A 25,777-nucleotide genomic window follows, 5' to 3' on the forward strand; every position below is an offset into this window, starting at 1 on the left:
CAACTAAAGTTCAAGAAAAGTCATTTTTAAAATAATTACTTTGGTTGCATTGTCTCCTTTTGAAAATGGTCTCAAGATTGGACTCACACATGATGTAAACCTCATGATGTAGCTGAGGCAGACTCCTCCTGGCTCCCCCGCCTCCATATCTGCCTTCGAACACTTGACCACTATTCAATTCGGGTTGGAGAGATGGCTCACTGGTTTAAAAGCATGAATTTCTCTTGAATAGGAGCCAAGTTCAGTTCCCAGCCCCCACACCAGGCAGCTCACAACTGCCTGTGCCTGTAACTCCAGCTCCAGGGATCGGATGCTTTTTTCTGCACTCCACCGGCACCTGCATGCAACTATGCAAGAACCACATACATGCACACACAAACACACACACACACACGCACACACACACACATGCACACACATATTTAATTCAAAGCAAAATAAATCTAAAAATGTGAGTAATTAGCTACTGAACAGACAGTAGATTGATGAATTAGCCCCACATACCAGTTCTACTGTGCTGTGGTGAGGGAGGATTCAGTGTTTTATTCCAGTGTTCATTGTAAACAGATGAGAAATAATCACATAGCATAAGGTAAGAGGAACCCAATAGAAACATCATTTAGAGAACGGCATAGTGATTTCTCTGAGTGCATACATCCACTGTAATAGTTACAGCCACCTCTACAAGAGTAGCATACCACTGGTCTATCTATGTGGAGTCAATCAAACATGACTGGCTTAGAACCTTCAATTCTGCTAACAGTTGTTAAGGGGACAAACTTGGTGATTGGGTCTCCCTGATTTTGAATGGCACCTTAGCATTTAATTGTTACATTTTTTGATGCACCTATAATTAACCCTAGATACTGTTTCCTTTTAAAATAAGGATAATAACTTTTATCTTATGGAATTGGTGAATAAATGACCTAGTAATAAGTGCATCATATGGACCAGACATATACTAAGATATTTATAGATTAATTTTATAACCCTAGCTGATAATTAAATAAAGGATTTATGATAGTATCTGCCATATAGTAGAATTCAGTTAATTAATGTGATAATATAAAATCGTTGTTAATTTAGTTTAAATACAGGCAGGCTAAGGATGTATTTCAGTTGTAAAGTGCCTGCCCAGCACTGCAGACAATTCTCTATGGCGGTGCACACTTGTAATCCCTAAACTCAGAATCTTGGATAAAAAGGCACAAATACCAGAAGTTCAAGATCGTCTTTGATTACAAAGCAAGCTTGAGGCCAGCGTGGACTACATAAAACCCTGGCTCAAAAAAAATCAATCAATCAATTAATTAAAAAGTTACTGACTAATACAGGATCATACACTCATTTATAGAATTTAAATTTGAATTAGTATTGATTAAAGCTGAAGGTTCTGTTTCTCAACTTCACCGGTCACTTCACAATTCAGTTTTCTTGTTGTTGTTGTTATTGTGCCCCTCTTATTTTGTTTTGTTTGTACCAGGAATTGAACCTAGAGCTCCCCAGCTGAGTCTCATCCCCAGGACTCAGAGTCTCCCCCTTAACTTTCCAGCTATAACTAGCAATTCTTATTTGTAGATCTGTGTTCTAGCTCTCAATTCTCTTGACTCTGTTACTTTTACAGTATGGCGTACAGTATATAACAAGCTGATTCTGTGACACGGAAAACTCTACAAGCACTAAATCCATGAACTTGACTCAATTTACATAATAAATACCCAGCACTATCAACCCTAATGTCCTCTTAAGCTCTGGCATGACCATAAGACGCACTTCCCGCCCCCCTCAAAAATGGGGGGGGATTAGGGTGCACCTTATGGTCCGATTGCTGTTTTTACTGTTTTACTACTCTAAAAACTGGGTGCATCTTATAGTCAGGTGCGTCTTATGGTCTGAAAACTATGGTAGTTGAACTCCCACCAGGTCTTACTTACTAATCCATGGGCTCTCAAGAGCCTAGTATATGCCCGGAACTGTAAATGATGGGCTGGCACATAAGACCCAGAGTCTTACCATTTTCAATTGAATAGTGATGGCAACACTTGTGCATGTAAGTAACTGAGGGGCCCAACATATATTAGTGACAATCATACTGTAAACACTGCACAAAAGGAGTAGCTCCAAGCACAAGCAAGGGCCTTACTGGACACAGATGTCTAGAACCAAAACATACAAATGGACTTTCATGCAGTGTGAGCTATGTCTCCAGTTACATTAATTATGCTGCATGACAATTAAGCATGATAAGGTAATGTGATGGAAGATTGTTTAGATGAATAGCAACATCATATGGAGAGCTTTTTTCTTCTGTTTAATAAACTTTCTGCATTTCTTTAAAAATATTTATCACAGTAGCTAATCATTAAGGAGTTTAAATGTTAAGCCAAGCATAGTGGCTCATGCCTATAATCCCAGCAGTCAGGAGGCTGAGGCAGGAAAATTACAGTTTCCAGAACATTCTATGCTATCATATCTCCAACAATGACAACAACAAAAATGTGGTAATATATTTAATTTAATGGAAAAGGGAAGGGGCTTAGACAGAGTGCTCAGTGGTGATGGTGTTTACAAAAGCCATGAGCTCAATTCCCAGCACCCACATCCAGAAGGTTATACAGTAAAGTATAAATCAAACTCTGGAGCATCAAAGGCCCTTCTCTAGCCTTTACAGGTACCCATCAACCTGCGTTTGTATCTCTGTCTCTCTCTCCCTCTCTCATACTATATGTCTTCCCACAATAAAATTTTTAAGTCAATATGTGGTGCTTTAATCATGCTTTGAAATAATTTCTCACATAAATCATAAAATCAGCCATTTTAACTTTCAGTTATATAAGATATACAAAAACCAGCCTGAGATTTAATTGAATCTAGCTTTACTTTTGAGCTAAGGGTGAAAATTAGCAGTTGAAGGTCACTTACACATATTTAGTAATAATCATATATTGAGACTCTTACAGAACCAGGAAGAAGAATTTGAGGTGATGAAGACCACATAATCCACAGATCATCCACACGTAACTGTGCCGTGCACTTCTTGCCTTAGTCTCTGGTCACCTACCTCCCAGCTCCACTGCTTTACTTCAGCATGTAGGCTATGTGACCATTTAGGTCAAGTTTTCGGTGAATATTTTAGGACCACATACTCTTTTGATAAAACTTCTTTTAAATTAATACCAAGTTTAAATATGTGAAAAAACTATTTTCTACATACACATTTAATATGGCCTTTTCTCCATTCTGACTCTCATATTGGCGTCCTTAAGCACAGTTCAGTGCACTACACCATGACCCAGTTACAAGTTGAGAAATACATGGCATGGGTCATCCAGGCTAGGTTCTGCAAATGATCAACACCCAGGATCACGAGGCACAGGCGTGCAGTGGGTTCAGTGTGGAGTTAATGACCCATCACCAGCTGATAGCATCTTGTTGCCAGATATCTGCTGTGCTTTTGTTTCCTCATGGGAAAAGCAAGCAAAAAGTAATCTATGTAATTCCCATCTTGCTTAAAAGCAACATCTGTAGGAGACCCAAGTGTGCTGCTGGCTGAGTTCACTAACATAAAAGCCTATATTTCGTCAGCTTTTCTCCCATTTAAAAAATCAATATCAACTATTATGGAAGACTCTCAAAGGACACAGGGACCATTCACTGGTTTCAAATGTTTATCACTACCATTATCATAGCAGATCTTCCCCAGCAGAAATCTTTCTAGATTCCCTATCTGGTAAGGAGAGAGCAGTGCTTCCCTAGGTGAAGCTATAAAAATAGAACTGGATGTAGTAGTGGGAAAATAGAAACAAAACAAAAGTCATGTCCTTAAAAACAAACGACTCATCCATCCAGTGTCTGTTCATATCTACTCATTCCAGCTGCGCTCTCCATTCCCACTGCCCCAGCCACACATATCACCCATGCACTCCAGACAAAAACACTTAAACACATTGCCATGGGTCAGCAAGCAGGCATGGTTACCTGGGACCAGCTAAAGAGCCATCCATAGTCTATGGTACTACCCCACTCAGAGACTCCTCTGGAAGAAATGGGAGACATGAAGGAGGGACCTGGGATTTGCTATCTTTAGTTAGCCACATGATGGAGAGAAGGTTATATTCATGTGGTTTGTCATAGTCTGCATGTACCAGCTTGTATAGATAGATGATTGATTGATGATGATATAATAATAATGATTATGATGATAATGATGATGATAGATAGATAGACAGACAGACAGACAGGCAGGCAGACAGACAGACAGACAGGCAGACAGAGGAGATATTAACTCTACTATGTAGACCAACAGAGTGTATTTGACAGTGTCCTAACCAAGCTATTGTGAATTCAGAGAAACTCGAATGCAATTCAGTCTCCCCAGAAGTCTAATCTTAGCAAGTGAGTGATGATTCGGCAGTTAACAAGAGAATCTCCCTCAGTCAGTCCACAGATGTCTCTTACTAGATAAGATCAGAGCTAATCTGGACTCTACTTGCTGTGAGAAATGTGTCTCTAGGGCTTGCTTTTGTTATTTGGTAGTCAATATTAAACATGCAAATAGTGAGGCTTTAAAGCCCAGTGAGAGTCAGTGTTTTCTCTAATCATTGATTCATCCACCCATGTAGTCATTAGCCATCAGATATTCATTAGATTCCACTTGCTTATAAAGCACCATGCTAGAAAATATAAACAGTCTTCACACTGAGCAAAGGTCCAGCTTTTCTTCTCAACCAACTTCAAATGTGTCATGAGCAAAACATGACCGCAACTGGAAGACAGTACTTTAAGAGAGGTCAAGCAAGACCAAGGTTTATAATAGAAAAGAAAGTAAAAGGAAATGTATTCTTAGCCAGGATAAAAAAATTATATATATATATAGTTATATATAGTCATATATATAGTTATATAGTTATATATAGTTATAATGCATATATACTCGTTGTAACTAAAGACTGAGTATAGCTTTAGAAGCGGATGCTCCCATCATTGCCCGGTACACTACACAGATTGAGAGTTCTGTGGATGACAAGAGAACATTACCAAGTTTTACATTGTGAGAGAGAGTGAAGACCAGAACGCAGATGCCATTGTGCAGTCCGTAGTCAGATGAGAAACGAACAGTGTTTGGAGTGGAGCGAGTACTTTTGCCTTGCTTGGATTGGGGGCTGACAATTCAGAAGTCATAAGAAAACTGGGAAAGGAAGGTAGCAAGCTGCCAAATGCTTTAAATGCAACTAAGTAACCGGTGTAGAGAACCAGAAAAAAAAATGAGTGAATGAACCGTGGACTTCTTCCTGGTTGGGTATTGGCACCACTGTTATGGAGATAAGCAGGAAGGAAGAGGAAAGACAGGAGTGAAGAAAAATTGCTTATTTTTTAAAATGAACTCATGTTTTTAAAACATGGTTCCCAGGATGAACAGGTGGTCAGGAATGGCAGTGAGCCCCCTTACTTGATGAATCACTAGCCCAGAATCACTTAGGTTTAGAAATGGCAAAGTAAAGATGACAAGGATAACCCATGAGAATTGGCAGGTGACTCCTCTCTGGGACTTGCAGTGTTCACCTGGTTTCACTTTTCATCTGTGTGCTGACTCCCCAGGCCACATCTGCCTCTGTGGCCTTGAACTGTTTCATCCCTCCATGTATCCAACCATTTTGACTGTGTGTGTGTGTGTGTGTGTGTGTGTGTGTGTGTGTGTGTGTGTGTGTACACATACATATTCCATGCATACATAAGTATACATATATATTCCATGTATATATTAAGATATTTTATTTTTAGATGTATGGGGCATAGAGTACCCACCAAGTCCTCTGAAGCTGGAGTGACAGGAGGTTGTATCACTAGATATGGGAGCTGCCAAGTGGCTTCAAGTCCTGTGTAACAGCTGCATATCCCTACAGTTGAGTGACCTCTCCAGCCCCGCCTATGCACATTTAAACCCAATCGTGTCTCCATTGCAAACCACTTCCTGGTCCAGTCTCTTCTTTGGCCTCTTGTAACCCATCTTTAACATCAACTATGGTGATCTTCCTAACACAGTTCTGACACATGCTGAGCAGCCCTCTTTTGATTTGGGAATATGTGTATTAAACCTTGGATATTGCTGAGGTGTCTTACCCTGCCTCTTTCTATAGCTATTTCCAGGCATTTGGATACATGATATTCTGTGTTCCAGAAGACTTGAAGGGATTCTTTCTGTGTGCACACTGAGAACATCATGCTGTCTTCTGTGCATGTGACCCCAGCCTTGCTGGGGACAGTGGCAAGGATAGTTGCAGAACCACTTGTTTCCCAGAGGACTCATCTATGACTTCACTCATCTTAAGTCACAGCACACACTTCATCCTTTATTGATAGCATTAATTTCTTATTGCAGGAGTGTCTCTATTCCAGGCAGAACACTTATCATATTAGTCATAGGGGTATTGGTAATATCTCTTCCTATTCTCCCCTCCTCTATCCTCTTCTTCCTTTACTTTTGTTTCCTAAAAAATAATAATTCAAAGAATTATCTACAAGAATAATAATATCCCTTCACTCTACAGTGCAATGTAAACAAATATCTTCTTAAAGATGAGGAGAAAAACTCACAAATCTATCCCTAATCATTTCTTTGCTTTAATAGGATTTAATGAATATATGTGCCACTTAAACAGAGCAAGTTGCACTTATATCGTATGAGCTATAGGGTCAGAGAAGTGGGCTTCATACTGTGTCCCCCACACCTCTGGCCAGGACATACCACCCACATCTTCTACAACACAGCTGTATCCTATGTGCATTTTGGGCACCATCATATGATGAAAAAGGCTTTGATTCTCCCAGAACACATCAGGTCATTTGTACTCCATTAGATGTAAGAAGATGAAAGTTTAAAAGAGTCAAAGAACATTCTCAAAATTGCTCAGATTTTAAATGGTGGGTCCAAAAATTCTGACAAAAGAACTGTCAAGGGGTCATGTTTTCTTCACCGCTTTATGATGAGAATACAGTATAATTATTATTGTGTGAATACCCTACCAATAGTAATTATTCTTTATGTTTTTGTTGCTGCCTATACCTACCACTAACTATGAGAGGTTTAAAAGCACAAAATTACGCCCATTCATGCAGACAAAAGTGAAAGGCACGTTAAAGCAGACTTAAATATTTGCATGTCTATCATCAAAATCAGCCAAGTAAGGTCAATTTTGTCTGCATTTGGTCTTCCCTTTTTGGTCTTTGGTTTTGTTGTTATACAGATGCTGCATGCAGGACTGCCAGAGCTAAGTGGAATCGAAGACCTGAAATATGTATATAACAATCTCCGTCCACAAGACACAGACCTGGAAGCCACAAGTTATTTTACCAAGTAAGATGAGCTGCAAATTTGTATGTGTGTTTGTGTGTGTGTTGACATACAGCCCACATCTGGGATCATCTCAGGTTGACTACTCATTACTACATGGCTGACAGAGCTAGAACCTCCTATACTCCCGTTTTCAAAGCACTGAAGCAGGGAAGTGTGTGCATCTACAGGCAGAAGATCTCAGCCAGTGTCTCCACAGAAGCCTTTGTCTGCTAACCAGCTTCTTCATCTCACAGATTGCTCAATAAGGGGTCATTGCAAAGAGCAAGGGCTGACATAAATAAATTGGCTATTCCACTTGAACTCTGTCCAGAAAAACAATTTGGAGAAAGAGATTTATGAAGAGAAACAGGCTGCTACTTTCATCTGCAAGACAATACAAATATTGGAATATTTAGTCAAAGACCTGTGACTGTCATCTACTTTTAATATATTTCTTTATTAAGCATGTCTGGGAAACAGTGGTATACTTCAAGGTAAGAGTCTCCCCAGAATGCAGAGAGTATCAGTCTCCAAGGCTCTGGACAAAGAGTGGTTGTTTTTTAAATGGAAGACCCTACAGAGCTTTTCTTTTTGAATGGAGAATATGCTTCTCAGCCAATTTCAAGTATTCAGTAGATGTCAACAGTAGTTATCCCTGTAAACAGTTCCTGGAAAGCAAGTAGCACTATCTTCCCGGGAACTCCTCAGAGTGACTCCTATTTGAATCTTTTTAATCACTGATATTTTCAACACAGATTGTATTCTTTTTGCTAGAACTCATGCTTTGAAAGGAAGCATTATCTAAAATAAAACCTGTCCTGGGTTTGACATTCCTCCCCTATTTCCGTAATGCACATTAAAGAATGTCTCCTCGCTGCAAGGGTGCAGTGAGGCCTCAACCAGGCAGAACTGGACTCACATCAGAAATCTCTCTCCAAGGAACTTCAGAAGACAGGCAGCTTGCCTGGCAATGCAGTTTAAGGCCAATGACACAATCAAAGGGTGATAGAACCAGGACGGTCCTTACGCATTCTGATTGTGACCATAATTGTTCAAAACAGAAGACAGAGATGCAGAGGCTCTTTCCCGCCACCCTCAGCAAAGAAGAGAGTTCAGATCCAGGCCTCAGCCTTCTGTTTGGAAGTCTTTCCAGGATTCAGTCCTGGAAATTAGATGATATGAGAAACACTAGGTAGAATTCTGATAAGACTGGGGGCACTGGACAGAACCCTGCCAAGATCGGGGGACAGGACAGAGCCCTGCTAAGACTGGAGAGACAGGACAGAGACCTCCTAAGATGGAGGGACAGGACAGAGCCCTGCTAAGACGAAAGAGGCAGGACAGAGCTCTGCTAAGACGGGGGAAACAGGACAGAGCCCTACTAAGACTGGGGGGGACAGGACAGAGCCCTGCTAAGATGGAGGGACAGGACAGAGCCCTTTTTTAGATTGGGCAGCCTTTTCTGCTACCAACTTAGTTTAGTTTTTTTTAATCTACCATTAGAAATCCATTAGGAATTTCTAGTAGGAGTTTTTATCCTTAGTTTTTCACTCTAAAAATATTGTCCTCAACTCAGGAGGATTGCCATAAAATCAAAGTTAGCTTGGATTTCATAGTTAGTTCTGAATGATCCTGGGCTACAGTGAAATACCTGTCTTTTAAAAAGCAATAGCAAAAACTAAAATCATCCTTTAAATATTTTTATATTTAATAAAATCAAAATTGCAAATAATTCATCACTGACTATGGCCAGTCACTAGCTTTAGGGCATATATAGTATAGCCCTTATCTTCAGTGTTCAGGAGATCTCAGCTTATGTCAGCTCACTGGTATAGGCACTAGGAAATCTCCCAACCCAGTCCTGGAAAGAGCAGGACACACAGCCCGAGTGCTGCAGGTCCTGGGAGCTCACAGAAGCCCCAGGGATTATATCACGGAAGCTAGTTACATAAAATAGAAAACTCCATCTCTGTGTTTAGTAATGCTTCCATCTTACCACTCCCCATCTCTTCCTTCCTATCCATCGATTATAAGCATCTCTGTCGAAATGTATTCATCCCTTTCTATTACCCCCAATTTGAACTTTTCCAGGATAGGTAATTGTCATGATATTACATTTATCCTATATTTGTCAACTCACATATAAATCATACATTTTCAGAAGTGACATGTGATCTTACTTTCAAATCTACTTAACCATGAAATTCCAGGCAACTAATATACCCCCTTGAAACCTCATTATTCAGCACTCACTAGTCTTACCTCCCATGATTCTGCAGAATAAGCTATTTTTTAATGCTCTACTTATTGCTCAATTATATATTGTATTGCGTAATTTCATCTTAATACATTGGTTGGTTACATTAACTTCTCTCAAATGAAGCAGGGGCAGAGGCGTATTCTAACTTTCTGATTCCTCAGAATATCTGAGTGTGGAATACGCCCTATGTGAGGCATGGAGCAATGGGAACACAGCTCCAACACTAACCTCACGGAAGACATTCAATAATGGCCACCGGCACCTGAGGTGGTGCTTCTTATGTGCCAGGCCCTGTTGTAAGTACTTTTCATAACCTCATCTTACCCTAAAAAAAAAATCTGTGAAGTAGTAAAATTTCTAACTGCATATTTCGATTAGTAAAGCAAAACCCAAGAGAAATGAAACAAATTTCAAGAGACGTAGTCAGCAGGAGGCGCACCTGTGTGATGGGTAGACCAGGAGTCTGTAGGCTCAAAGTCATCTCTTCTACAAAAAGGTTCTCAGTTACCCATCACTCTATAATCCAGTCCTAGTGTCTAATATCACAAAGATTGTAGAACTTAAAAAGGATATATTTATTCATTGAAAAAAAGCAAGTTCTTCTATAATGACTCTATCATAGGTATTTGGTGATTGAGTGAAGATCATTAAATCAAACACACACACACACACACACACGCTCGTACACAGACACCTTATTAATTATATATTGTGTTTGAGAATTTCTATAATCAAGATATCGTCACCCATTTGCAGACACTGATCCTCATATCTGAATTTCTTGAACTTAGGCAGAGGGTAGAAGCCCCTCCCCAAGGTAATAGCTTTGTCCACCGCCAGCAGCTCCTTGGATGTTTTTGTACAGAATCTGCTGTAATTGCTGCCATCATAGACTCATATAGGATTCTGTCACAGTGGCTTCCATCAGCCGCTTTCTTTTTTGTCTCATTTTTGGTCCATCCTCGGATAGGTTGAAATAATGTCTCTATTTTTTTTCTCAATGAAATCTGCCACAAAATTCACCCTCTCTGAACCTCCAAGAGTCTCACTAGGATACTTAATCATAAGGCTTTGATTGCACACCTTTATATTTTTAGATCTGATTTCTCTGCAGATCTTCTGCAGGTTCTTTGGCCAGGATCAATAACTCAAGAACATTTCCTAGTCCACATTTCATCTAGCACAGACATAAAAAAAAAAAAAAAAACTTGATAAAGAAGACCAAGAAACTTCTATGACTTGTGCCTGTGGCTCTTACAACATAAAACTATTTCTTATGATCTATTATTTGAATATTTTGAATTCTTGAAACATATTTTTTCTTCTTTGAGCCTTTAAACAATGAATAGAATAGGTTTTAAAAATCTAGGTCAGTTATAAATGATCATGTAACCTAGGCAGAGCATTTGGGATTAAAATAAAGGCTAGAAATGTTTCTTTACAACCATGTTTTAGTCCCTAAAATATACTTGGTCCAGAATTTCCCAAAGATGTTCATGTCCTTTACATGACATGACATAGTGTACACACATAGCCTACAGCACCCCTCTCATCTCCTGTAGTCAGTCTCTATATTACTTTTATACTAACACAACGGAAATGGTATATAGTCCACTGTATTTCTCAAAGACTGATGGCAACAGTGGAATGGTAGGCCATGTTCTGCACAGACAAAATTATTTTCAAAATATTTGTAGCTCATGCCTAGTTGAACTTGTCACTGTGGAAGTCATAGAGATGTTTGAGCGTACATTTTTTTTAATAAATCATATTGTCCTCTTTATTGTGTTCTCTAATATCACAGGGATTTTAGAACTTAAAACGAAAATGCTTATTCCAAGAAAAAGAAGCAAGTTCTATAATGAAGCTATCATAGACATTTGGTGTTTCAGTGAAGATCATGAAATCAAACACACACACACATGCACACACACATACACACACACACACACACACACAATCTTAATCATTATATATTGTGTTTGAGAGAAATACATATAGTCTCTGTGTTTACATTATTTTGTTCTCTTCCTTTGTTCTGAGATTCTCAAAGTGTTTCGTGCAGCTGCTTATTCTGAAATAATTACTAAGTTACATATAAAAATAAGACAAGCGAATCCACCTACTCACTTTCAGCAAGATCACAGCTGGGGGGCGTGAGATGTACTGCTTTGGTCACCCTAAGTTCTCGCACCCTTCCTACACTGCTAGCATCCAGGCTCCCCTTTCAACCTGCCTGAGACTTGAAAGGCAGAACTGACTCTTTCAATCTGAATTACTGAGCCGCACTGTTGGCTTCCCTACCCCTGGGTGTGTGCATTCAGGTCAGGAGCTGATTACATGTATTGCAGAGGATGTTACACGCTGTGAGGCACTGAAAATTATAGTGTAATTAATGCTATAGAGAGGAGAAGAAAAAAAGTAAAACTGGCTTGCTGGCCATGAGGGTTTTTCAGATCACTGTCAATGCTTTTTTTCTTCCCTAACTCCCTTCTATCGCTTCTTGAGGCAGAGTGTAGCTGAATGGAATCAGAAAGTATCATGACTCAGGTCCCTGCAAATTGATGCTTTCATGGGATAGCTCTACAAGCCCACTGATAGGCAACAAAGGAAACCTTCCATTAAAATTCCATCCAAGTGGGTTATTTCCGAAGTCTCAATCACTGTTAACCCTCTGCTTAGCTGTCCTTAATAACAGATAACCTTCTCCAGATGGCTCCGAATGATAAGCGCTGCCTCCACCATGCACCTCCCCTCCCACATCTAGACAGTGTTTTTCACATCACTCATTTCCCTCTCCAAAAGTGAGAGGAGAAATTGTCCATGGATACCCAGATATCTTTTTGGCCTGCCGGGCAGATTCTGCGATTCAGACAACCTGCAATCTACCATTTTTCAGCTAAAAGCTAACTTAAAGCAATGCAAAACTTCAAACTTAAAAAAAAAAAAAAAAAAAAAAAAGAATTTGCTACTTGAAGGATAAATGTCATGCGCAGACTCGAACAGTAAGCTAACAATGTCAGAAACCAACAGGACCTATTTGGTCTCAGCTGGAAACCGCCCTGGTTGGTTTATCTTGCCCATCCTGAGCTAAGTCCACTCCTGATTTCCTGGTATTCTCTAAGTTCCAGTGGTATTTGATTCACTTATCTATTTGTCATTTTCCTTACTGGACAGGGTCCATAATATGAGTTTCCGTGGAACTTGTTGCCTTCCCTGGGTCCTATTATGAGTACCCTTGCCAAAGAATAGCCTATCAACTTTGCATTTTGAAGAACAGCCTTTGGGTACCCGTTGTATAGAACTCACATCTTTGACACAGCAGCCATAGTTCCGTGAGCCACTTATGACTGCAGACACAATGCAGGGAGTTCCCGTCCCCTCCTTTCCCCTTTATGGTCAAATAACAAGACAAGACTACATGACCAAATGCATCCAAACACAGCCCCGTGCTTTGTAAGCATTCTCTCTCCAAAGCTGAGCAAAAGAACGTTGCACAATATAGATCCCTGGGTCCTGTATAATTATGTTAAAATTGTAATTTAGTGTCTTGCCATTTTGTGAATTGTTTTATTCCACAAATAAGAGTCAGTGTCTCCTTTATCTTAGCTTAACTGATGATACCGGCAAAGATGAACACTCAAGGAACAAATAGAACGTGGAGGGAGTAACCACCAGGCCATCTAACTTTTCTTAATCCGAGAAAACACATTCAAAGAGAGTCCTCAGAATTATTTCTTTCATTGTGAAAGCCCTTCATGCTTTTTTTCTATCTAATTATAGCTCCAACCATAATAATTTTCTGAGCCCTTTTTATTTTTAAATTTATTTTTTAACCTACCAGTATAACAGCTTTTACTATGTGTGTACTTCCTATGATGTGTGATTGCTTAGTTGCTGCTGTAAATTTCTGCAATAGGAACATCTGTGAAAATTTGCCCAATTTTCCTAAATATTAAGTCAGGATAAAATTAGCTACTGAGTAATAAAAATAGCATTTGGAATGGAATTTTCTGGAATACCATGACGCTAAAGGTTAAACACATTTGAAAAGTATAATGTACCTACTAAAGGTACCAAAAAAAAAATGACAAGTAAAAAGACTATCCCAGATGACAGTGATACAATAGCTGTCACCTACACAACTGCTCTGTACTTCGATTGACAGGCAACAGAAGGCCTGAGCCTGTGTAGTTCACACAGCTGCTTATTCTACAGATTGAACTGCACAAAAATAGCTTACCAATTAAAAAAAAAAAAACATCTTTTCGAATTGTAAAGAGTTGTGTAACACCATCTATTGCCTCCCGGTGTTCTCTTCTCTACTGTTGCATGTTAGGATTTATTTCCCTGTTGTGCTTTATTTCAGTATGATCAGTGCAGTAACCAGGCACTGAGGGTGTGGTTCATTGCTGTCCTTTTTCTGGTATACTACTCTTTATTTGGAGTAGGCCATCGGCTGTCTGCTGGGCTCTCTGTTCTATTTGCTCAGATCTGACCAGTTTGTACAAGGTGCCTGTACGAGAAAGTATAATAAGAAGCTTTTCATAGTTGAGGCTCAGGAGTCTGAGATTCTTGTTTGTATTCAGTTGGGAGCCTCTTGTGACATTTACCTAGGACTCACCAACTCTGTGGCATTCATTCTGAAGACCTGAGACTGCAATTGGAAAACAGCAAAGACATTTAAGAAGAGTTTCAGCATCTGCCGTGAGTTAGTGTCTTCTGTATGTGACAGAGAAGCTGCAGCCTGAGATCTCAGCCATGTGCTTGCCCAAACATGACCCAAATGTGAGAACACCAACTGACATGCTAATGTGGATGGGACAAGTCTCACAAGCCTTACTCCGAGAAGAGACAGAGGCAATTAATGGTTACTGAGATAGGAAAAATCAGTCTTCCTCAGGGATAAGTCCTGACAGCTTATGCAATTCCAAGATCTCAGCCCTGAACACATATAAGCAACACTGAATAAAGTCAGTAGGTTGTATTGATACATTAGGTACATATATATGTCACAAGAGTAAATTAAGAATAAAAGGCCATGAACTTGGAAAGGGATGGGGGCTTCTTCGGGGAAGAATTAGAATGAAGAGAGGGAGGGAGTGGGTGACATAAACATAGAATTCATACAGGAATCTCCAAAAAATTAAAAGATTTTTAATTTAATTTCTAAGTTATAGAGGGGGGAAGAAGAAGGAGGAGGGGGAGAAGGGGAAAGCAAGAGGAAGATAAAGAGGAGAAGAAGGAGGAGAGGAGGAGGAAGATAAAAAGGAGGAGAATGGGAAGAAGAGAGAGCTGCAGCAGCAGCAGCCCTAGGTTCTCTAATCCTCCTGCGAGAGCATTCTTACAGGACTTGAGAGTTTACCAAGACTCAGATTCTACCAAACCCACAATGTACACAGTTCATTCCCCTTGTTTCTTTCCAAATGTATTTATCTACCTTTTGGATTCAAATGCAGTCATTCCTTTATTTATTCAGTAGGCCTTTTGTGAGAGAGGGTGCACACTAAAGTACCACTTCCAACGATCTCTGTTACCTTTTTTGATCCCTGAGAAAAAGCATGCTTTAATCATGAAATATACTCCACAGATGCAAGAACTCTGGCTCCTAAAGCCATTAGGGGTGATGCTAAGCCTGTGAGCAGAGCCTGTGAGCTCAGCAATGAACAAAGCTGACTTTAATTTAACAGGTGCTTTGTGTGGAGTACAACTTTGTCAAACAATATAGAAAAGAAATCCTGGGTGTCGCTCCCACTGTCCTGTGTTGGGCAAATATAAATGCCATTTACCTTCAATGTCTCCAGATTACCACAAAACTATGTTGGAAATCTACCAAGCCAGTAAGAATTAACAAGGCAAAACCTATTTTATTCAAGGGATAAAACATAAACATGTGGCTTCATATGTACACAAGTACATTGCACATATGTGCAACCAGTTACCAGGAGTTTTCCTTGCCATGTCTTCGTGCTGTGTTTTCAAAAATAAAAGTTTCCCAGGCAAACAGAAAGCTGAAGCTAGCCAGAGCTTTGGCAAGATACTTTGTCAATAAAATGCGGAGAGAGGTAGCTTTTATTGTGTACATGGAATGTATTAGCAAAGATTATTTGTCGAATACATGTTTTAATTTTTCTGTGTGTGTGTGTTTGTGTGTGCATTATACTGTGTGTATGCGTATGTATCATGTGTGTGCAGATGCCAGAAGACTGTGTCAGATCTCCTAACCTGTATGTACATGCAGGCTGTTGGTGGTTGTCTGGTTTGGTTTCTGGAAAGAAACGCAGGTGCTCTGCAAGAGTAGCCATCTCTGCTAACGACTGTTCCTGTAGAATATACTTTTTAATAGTACATTTTGCTTAAAATATCTGCTTGGATATTTTTGACATATAAATGTGTAATAAGTAGTTATTGTGTGGTGGCACACTTTATAAATGTAAACATAAAAAAGTGCTAGCCCAACGTTTCAGAAACTGCAAACTGGATGCTGGATTGTTGCTTTTCCTTTTGGAATAAAGAAACTGTGACAGTGCTGCATTAATTTATCATTCCCCGTGAGTCACTCAGAAAGCTGGACAATCGAAACCCCAACACAAAAACAAAAGCATAATAATGTGCTCATTATGCATGGCAGAATCCCTGCAAGGAAAGGAAGTCTAAAATTGAAAAGAAGTACGATTTTTTTTCTTGCTGAGTTTGAGTCACGTGAAACCTTCTGTTTATAGATGGTAAAATTACGATGTCAGTAGAAACATAAAGAGTGACTCTTACAAAGTCTTCAAAGACAGTCTTTGAAAATATATCTCCCTGAGATTATTAAAGAAGCTGGTCAGGAAAACCTATATTCTGGCAATCCACTGAAGCATGTAAAGAATTTAAACTGTGAAAATAAACAAGCTCACGTAGACTCCTACAGCTGCCTGGGGGCTTCCCCATCACTGTGGTCCACACCCTGAAGATTACACTCCCCCACCCCAGTGGTTACGCTGACAGAAATGGAGTGAAAAGGATTCCCTCATACATATAAGTTATTTGCACTGGGGAGGTAACTCAATTAGTAAATGCTCATGGAAGCATGAGGACCTGAGTTCCAATCCACAGCACCCATGTAAAATCCAGGTGCAGTGGCGCTCGGTTGTGATCCCAGCACCAGGGAGGCAGAGCTGGACAGTCTCCTCCTAGTGAGGCCAGACAAGCTGCTAAGCTCCAGGTTCAATGAGACTCAGTCACAAAAGGTAGAGAACAATTGAAGAAGACACCCAATGCTGGTCTCTGACCTTCACATATGCACAGATACACACTCACATATGCATGTAGACCATATACATATGCATAATATACATATGCAAGTACAACACACACAACATGTATACATTCACATATATGTACAGCACACACATGTAAAAACATAATACTTGATTTAAAAAGAAATTTCCTTTGTTCCTGAAGTTACTATGAGGATCAGAGGTAGCGATTAAGCATCCATCCATGCACACATTCCTAGGGCACATTCCGGTGGCGGTTGTTTCTGAGGACAAGCAATTTAAACCACTAACGTATAATATTAGATGAGGTTTCACACTTACCCTGATTTAGTACATAGAGCATATACATTTTAAGATCGAACTTATCGGGCATGAGAGCACATGCTTGCAATCCAAGTACTCTGGAGGCCGAGGTAAGAGGGCCTCAAGTCTGTGGTTAACTTAGGTCCCCTTAAACAGGAGCAACAAAAAAAAAAATCAAGCAAGAACAACAAAACAGAACCTAAAGTTTTAGAAAAATTGTGATTATTGATCTCTTCAGAGAGTTGAAAATATCTGCTACATTTTTCTCTGCCCACAGGCTATTGCTGAGTAGAAATCGAAAGCTGAGCATCTTACTGCCTTTACATCGGGGAATTCCACACTAAACCTAGTGGATTATTTTCACAGTAAGACAAAGTTATAAGGTTTTGGCCATTATAGAAAATTCATAAACAGAAAGAGAACTTTATAATCAGAGAAATATGAATGAGAGTCTTTGGTTACAACTTCCTAAGCTACGTTTTGGTTTTGCTTTTTTGTTTGTTTTTGTTTGATAGTTTGCTTTTGTTTGTTTGTTTGGTGACATTGAACCTCTCTTGGATTTTGATATATCCACAGAGAAAATAATTTTACTGCCTTTCTGGGGGGTGAGAAGCTTATCATGAGGTACTTGCTGGAGGATGCAGACTTCCTGAGGCCAAAGCTCTAATTGGCTTCTTCCCCCTCCCCACCTGCCCCATGCACAGAGCAGGGCCTAGCAGGGCACACAGACATTCTTCATCAAGAAGGCCTGGGGCTTTTTCTCAGATCTTGGGCCCTTCTGGCTGTAGCTTTGGATCTTAAACAGTTTACTAGTAGAATGCTTGGCTCAAGGGCATGAGCCGCCCCCCTCCACTCCTGCCTCCCCCCATTACCCAAGCTGAAAGGTTACTCTGCATACTCCTGCAATATTTCCAATATACAAAGTGAGTTTTAGAGCTATTCCCTGGGTGTGTAGGTATCACCTCAGTATATCCGACCTCAGAGGCTGGGACCTACTGCTGTCGAGTGAGACTCCTGGATGGTGATGCTTCACGGTAATGTTTTGCCTGTGCAGGAGGTGTTTTCCAGTGAAATTTTGCTTCAAAACCACAGGGCAAGGGGACAATAGCTCAATAGTTAAGAGCCCTTGCTGCTCTTTTAGAGGATGCCAGATTCAGTTTCCAGGACCCAGATCTGGTGACTCAGGAACTGCCTGTAAATCCTGTTCCAGATGCTCTGACAGCCTCTTCTGGACTCCAAGGGCACCTGCATACATGAGGCGCACACACATAACCCTTAAAAACAAACACTCATGGGCCTCATTTTGGCTGAGATGTTTAACCCTTGAACAATGTGAGGGCGAGCACCTACACAGGTGGGGTTTCGTGATGTGAGTGCATCAGAATTTAAGGTGGGTGGTTCGTGGCCACTGCTTTATTAGGTCTGAGTGCACAGCTTTACCTCTGAGAACTCCCTCTCACCGCAGCACATCAAAGTGCTCAGAAAGCATTCACCTGATCCATAAACTGATGAAGAAATGGACAAATTAGTATAAATAATAACTGGCCCTGTATTCATACTGTTACTATCATTTTCCTGTCTTTAAGGTCGGTGCTTTGTACTGCAAAATGTACGCATCAATTTATATGTCCCAAGAACACCATCAACATAGGGAACAGGGTAGAAATGAGCAGTGGGGATCAGAGACGTACTTAAATGATTTTAGTAGATTTTAATATCAGTATACATAAACTGATAGATAACGGGAAACTTTGAAACGTTCAAAAAGAGCTGGAGACTAAAAAAAGATAAGTAAGTCTGAATTTTCCTAAAACTAGGGGAAATTATTAAACATGGTTGGAGCAGTTTGTTATCATCAAGGACCCAGTGCATTGGTTGTAAAGGAGGCATTTTGCATGACAATGTGGATGCATGCCAAGCCACGAATTTCATGCCTGATTATATCAGTTCATCTCACAAAACATTAGCAAGCTCACAATGAGAGGAATGGAGATAAATACCACACTCCTAAAAGTGAAAATGTAGAAGCATTCCCATTGTCAAGGAAAGGATGAGGCCTCCTTACTGACAGTGAGATTCTGTGATAGTTTTCTTTTCCCAGCTGAATTGGGCAAAAAAGAAGACAAGGAATTAACAAGAAAGAAAGTTCAGATAAATAATTACAAGATAAATATTCAAATTCATCTACTAAGCAATTAAGCTGAAAGCGTATTTGTCACCTCAGTAGAAAGAGGAAATTTAATAAGCTCTAGAATGTAAAAGCCTACAATATATACATATGCACAAATAAAAACAGGGCAAATAAATCTTTTTTAAAAAACAAAAACCAAACAACGCCCCCAGTAACTGGGAAACAACAGAGAAAGCGAGTGTGCCACTTGCATTCTGGTACTAGTGCAACTAGAAGGTTAACATGGCCACCACACTGGGAAGACAGAGCAGAGGCAAAGGACACCAGCGGATTTCAAATATCACTCTTTTAGGGAATAAGTAAAAGTATCATAAAAGAAAGAATGAAGACTTTGCGTTGAGAGATCATTGTGTCATTAGAATGCAAATCTTCCTCAGTACTAAAGAATATGCTTTCAAGATCAGACACCAAAAATCACAACAAAATCAATATTATAAAATGAAAATTAGTTCATATATAAAGTGCTTAGACATTAAATATATTGTCAAAGTGTACTGACTTTTTTTCCTACTTTAGAGGAATAAAAGTATATAGAGATAAAATAAAAGTAAGCAATCACAGTTGAGTCATAATTTTTCAAAATCCTTTACTTAAAGGAGGAGGGAAGGAGTGGGTCCGCCACGTGTCACTTTGGACATTGCCCCATGGTGTCATCTACAGAGTCCATGCTTGAGGATCAAGCAAAGGCGTTGCCAAAAAGAATCTTGCAGTGTTATAGGTCTGTGACTTTGTCTTGGGCTGCGTGTGGCTACGGGGGCACCACCTGGCTGAAGCTTTGAACCTACCTCTCTTCCCAGGTCTAATTTCTGGGCATGTGTAAATATTTTAAATGATCATGAGCTACAGCTAAGTTGTTTGTTTTTTTCAGCTAAGTTGTTTTAAAATCATAATCTCAAAAAATAGACAACAAAATAAATTTATTAATTCCATTTATTTATTTACTTGTTTATTTTGTGTGTGTAGAGTCTCTCTCACTGTGTGTGTATGTCTCTGTCTCTCTCTGTGTCTCTGTGTCTCTGCCTTGCTTTCTTCTTCTTTCTCCCTTCTCTCTCTTATTTTCCTTAACACTGAGATTAGAGATATGTGACAGACACTGTGCTCTCTCTCCCTCCCCTCACCTCTCTGTCTCTCTGTCTCTCTGTCTCTCTGTCTCTGTCTCTGTCTCTGTCTCTCTGTCCGCTGTCTCTGTCCGCTGTCTCTCTTCTCGGTCCCCTGTCTCTGTCTCTCTCTCTCTCCTCTCTCTCTCTCTCTCTCTCTCTCTCCGCCTCTCTGTGTGTGTGTGTGTGTGTGTGTGTGTGTGTACACTCCTGTGCTCACAGCACTCAGGCAGCAATCAGAGGACACTCAGCACACACAATGGGATTGGGTTCTTTCTTTCCCAGGACTCAAATTCGGCTTGTCAGGCTCAACAGCAAACACTGTTACCTACTGAGCTATCTTACTGGCCCAAAACAAAGTTCAAAAAAGTTATTAGAATATAATGATTAAATTACAGTCTTCTAGCTCATCAAGAGAGTGTCTTCTACATTTCTAAACAATTTCCAGAGGTGAACTTAATGTTTAGGACTATAGCATTAAATAGATGAATTTTGCATATATACATTTTCATTTCACCCTCCAAACGCACATACATCTGGCAAACATAAGGCCCAATTACAAACAAATCCATGGCATATAGGGAGCGTTTCTTACTGTCTTTTCTTTTTTTCTTTTTCTTTTTCTTTTCTTTTTTTTTTTTTTTCCCCCATTTGTCTAGGAAGATAAAGGAAAGTCTGGAGTGTTTCCCAGTTAAGTTGAATAACCTGATCCACACACTAGCACAGATGCCAGCCATTAGCCTCGCCAAGCCTGCCCCTCAGACTCTTCTCCGGGAACCCTGCATCCTGAAGAAAACCGGGACAATTCAGAGAGTCGCAATTTTAGGGTTCAGCAAGACCCATAGCAACGTAAGTCTAAGCCACAGGCTCTGCTGCACACACTTTTTTAAAACCTTGACTTTTTTTACTATGCAAATTGAAAATCAGTTAGAACTGGAGAACTGCCATTAAGGAGATGGTTTAAGAAAAATGGTAACAACCGGAGCTATTAGCGGAGAACCATCAGAGGGAACAGTTCCCACCCTGTGATAGAATATAAATCAAGAACTAATTAAAGTGTCTGCAAGAAAGGACAGCAGAAATTAGGCAATGTTGCCAGAACATAAAATTATGGTCCCTCATACACTTTATTTATAGGTAATCATGACGTTAAAGATTACGTCCTTCTGCTTTGGTGATAAGTTGGGTAGTTTTTTTTTGTTTTGTTTTGTTTTTAACAGAAAGTTCCCTTCTTTGTTTAATTTATCTAAAAGCTGGTTTGGGGATCTAAGGCAGGCTTTATCTCCATCTTTTGATTTTTGACTGTTTATCTGCAGCTGTATCTGATCGAGGTGACACGTGGCAACAACAGGAAAAGCCTGACCAAAAAGTCATTCGAGCAGTTTTACAAACTTCACAGCCAAATTCAGAAGCAATTCTCCTCGTTGGCTCTCCCAGAGTAAGGCACCGTCCCCTCACCTTATTAGGACTTCAGAATGTGTCCTTGAGCAAAGGGAGGAAAATGATGGCTAAGAGGTTTCCTGTTTGGGAGCACCAGACAGTATCCAATGCGGAGATGCTCTCCCTGCAGCACCCGAGCCAAGAGCCCTTTGCAACAGAAAGCAGAACAAAGTTGGCAATTTTCTTTTTTTGCTTATAGCCATCGTTTTTTGTAGATGGAAAAAAAAATCCAGAACCTCTTTCATTTTTCCTTACTTAGAGAGGAAGATTGTTTTATTTCCCTGTTTTAAATTTATTCTCCTCAGTTGTTTCTATAAAAATAGAATTGAAATTGAAAGTCAGAACTAAATCATCATGCATACTTTTTTGACAATAGCTGAGCATTAGAACCCCTTATGTAAGTGCACATGTGTACATGGTGAGGCAGAAGGGGAGTTTTGTGTGGGTGGGCAGGAGGGAGGGGTGTGTGTGATACCATCAATTGTTTTATATGTCACTCGCCTTTGCTATTCTCAAGCCTGGGTTTTCTTAGCAATTAGTTACTAAACTTGCATAGTCTGAATGTTATGTATTTCATGTACATTTTGAATGAATTGCTGTGATATTATGTTACATAGAAAAATAAACATAAGATAACTATAGAGTCAATCCAAACAACTACTGTTGATCTAATCTGGGATATTAGTTAAAACGAGGCAAATTTAAACCATCAAGTTCAGAGTACAAAAAATTTGTATTTAGCCTCAAAAAGGTGGGTTCACAGAAATTATGATATTGGCAGCTCGATAAACCAAATTTTGATTTTTTTCTTTCGTCTGCACTAGAATTTTTGCTAAGTGAGCCATCTTTTAATGTTGTTAGTGGTTACTTATGACCTGATATGCTTTGCGCACATGGATTATCATGTGTTCTCTGATTTAGTCACTTTCCAAAACCTAAGTGTAAGCCTTCAGTGAGTGAAATGATATCGGGGAATATTGAAAAAGTATGTTTGCTTCTGTCTTAAGACATTTTGAAGCATGAGCATTTTCAACACCCGGAAGATAAGACATTAGACAGCAATTCAGGAACAGAAGAGGAAAATTTATTAATTCTGAAAGCCGCTATACATAGACTTGGGATGTTTTAAATAGAATCAGAAAAAAAAGAAACATTAGCAAAAATCTTCAAACTTTGGCCTTCAAGTTCACCATCTACGGCTGTTACCGTATCCACTAATAGTCACGGAATAGCATACATGACACAGCAGGATGCGCTAGCCTCTGATTAAGGCTGTCTTTTCTAGCCCCTCGCAGACTCCAGAAGCGTCAGCATCACTTCACACAGCCTCTTCTCCAGCCCTGGTTAGGATTCTGCTCTGCCCGCAACTGCTGCCTGGCAATGAAGCTGAATTGATATTCAGACCATTTCATGAACCCTCTGAGGAGGGACTTTTTAGCCTTGTGTGCCCTGAGCAGCTCCTGTGGGCTGTCACTCCCACAGGGGCCAAGACTGGAGACCATACATATGGATGAAGAGGAGGGCAAGATTTCCTCTGACTTCTACATTTATGGAGAGGAGCCGTAAGAGACTTCTGTAAATCCAGTCTGCAAGGGGGAAAAAATCAGAATGTCACAGTCAGGAAGAATGAAATTCTAATTAGTCATAGCCTGCAATATAGGTCTTCCAGCTGGGCCATTTGTACTTCCGGTACCTTCCAAGAGTCCACAGGCATGGAGATTTTCTTAGGATGAGTGGCTTTCATCCTCATTTCAGGAAGAGGCAAGACTCCTTCCCCTCAGAATCTTGTGTGCTTTCCCAGGATGTAAACTCCACTCAGGACCAGATCAAAAGGGGGGAAAAAATCCTGGTGTTAGTACTGAGAAAATGAATTACCCTAGTAATCAGAACAACTTTTTTTTTTTTAAATCAGCATTAAAACAGAAACAAAAAATTAAAAAAAAATTGTCTTTTTTTTTTTTTTTTTTTTTTTTTTTGCCTGTTTTCTGATGAACACTATGGTAGCAGTGTCAGGGGAAACAGTGTAAGGAGACTTCCCAATAACTGATTTCAATGTGACATTTGGTAAATGAGCTTCTGATGGATTGAATGGCACCTGTATGGCCCAATTCCTCAATTCTGTACATGTATTTTTACCTAGAACTTTCAGAATCTATAAAACACTAGCGAAGATTAAATTGCTTTATTATACAAATATGGAAGCTCCACACATAGATGTATGATTTATATTAAATACTAACTGAAGCCATCTAGCTGCCAAGGTCATTTCCAAAACTGTCACCATATATATGTGTGTAATTATATACTACATATATTTTATATTTTAGACTAATTTTATATTGGTACTAATTTTCATAACTAAGTCCAGATGAAAAAAAAAAACTAACACTTTAATCTTTAGGTTGATAAACAATTTAAAATCTTAAATGTTATTTATTGACCAGGTAATAATTAGATATATGGATTTAGTCATATGGCACTTGTGTGATCTTTTTAACAAGTAGCTGGCAATGTCCTGGCTTGATGTCACCACTTGCTTCTGTGTGCTTACAGTAAGATTCACAAGCCTCCTCATTTCTCCTTCCGGGGAGCACGCAGGCAGGCTTTCATGTGCACTAAATGGCAGACGTATAAAAAGGGGCAACAGCCAGTTGATAAAAAGATACATTTGGCCGGGCGTGGTGGTACATGCCTTTAATCCCAGCACTCGGGAGGCAGAGGCAGGCGGATCGCTGTGAGTTCGAGGCCAGCCTGGTCTACAAAGTGAGTCCAGGATGGCCAAGGCTACACAGAGAAACCCTGTCTCGAAAAACCAAAAAAAAAAAAGATACATTTGTGCAGGAAAATGTTACTCGATGGAACCACTACCAGATCATGTCACCAAACTGCTCTTAAGCCCAATTCACCAAGACGGTCTTCAGGTAGATCAGAGAGAAGCCATCTGCCCTGACTCTTGGGGACAGTGTGGCTTTGATTCACAAGAATGAGGCTGGATGGAAGGAGACACTACTTGAAATCATGTCTGTCAAGAGCCCAGAGAAAACAATACAGTCGGAACTCTTTGAAAAACTATAAATCATTAATTTCAGAAACTACGTATTAGCCCTTACGTGCACGAGGAAGAAACATTTGTGGACTGACATAAATACAGTAATAAAGATCATATTAAGTTCATTTAATGTTAAATTAAATTAGTGCTGATATCAGTGATGATTAAAATAGCACAAATGAGAGCAGTTGTGCCTGTGCAAAGGCCAGGATTAGCCATGTACATTCTGCCCTTTTTCTGATGTTTTTATTGGCCCTCCAGTGGTGCAGCTGTCAAGTGTGTGACCAACCCAAAAGAGGCTAACTTTCACACTGACCAAAGTAACACTCCTTTCCTTTAAAACAGGTTTCCGCACTGGTGGCACTTACCTTTTACAGACTCGGATCATAAGAGGATCAGAGATCTAAGTCACTACGTGGACCAGATCCTGCGCGGATCTTATGAAGTTGCAAATGTACGTAACTGCATTATTTTTTCCACTTTCATGCAAATGTCAGCAATGTACTTATCATTACAAAAGTAGCTTTAAATGTGTCAGCATTCTGTAGTTCCTTCACTCAGGTAACATGTATGTCTAAGATGTCTAAAGTCCATGAAATGAGGTCCAAAGCCCTAGCTTCACAGAGACAATGTGTGCTGAATGGACCACAATATGCTTGGATGCTTGACTGTGAGGTGTGGATTTCTTCCAGCTTTGACATAAAAGGTGCAGACTGAGGACAGACAGTGTCTTTCAGGCATTTGACTTGACGTTTAGCAGAGGTGTTCTAGGCCATTGTCCTGAGGAGGAACAAGCCACACTAGGAAGTTCAGGGGTACGGAAACCATGCTACTCAACTGGA

The 25,777-nt window shown here is 39.9% G+C and overlaps 1 protein-coding gene across 1 annotated transcript in view; it reads left to right on the forward strand.

Annotated features, from left to right (window-relative positions):
- The window catches only part of Pik3c2g (phosphatidylinositol-4-phosphate 3-kinase catalytic subunit type 2 gamma), a 297,903-nt gene that overhangs the window by 211,304 nt on the left and 60,822 nt on the right, over positions 1–25,777 (forward strand). The window contains exons 26-29 of the mRNA XM_051155525.1: positions 7,245–7,354; positions 21,106–21,295; positions 21,763–21,884; positions 25,281–25,389. Of these exons, the coding sequence (XP_051011482.1) occupies positions 7,245–7,354; positions 21,106–21,295; positions 21,763–21,884; positions 25,281–25,389 (531 nt within the window). The remainder of the gene's footprint in view (positions 1–7,244; positions 7,355–21,105; positions 21,296–21,762; positions 21,885–25,280; positions 25,390–25,777) is intronic.

This window comes from Acomys russatus, chromosome 13, assembly GCF_903995435.1.
Source record: "Acomys russatus chromosome 13, mAcoRus1.1, whole genome shotgun sequence".
NCBI classification, from domain to species: Eukaryota; Metazoa; Chordata; class Mammalia; order Rodentia; family Muridae; genus Acomys; species Acomys russatus.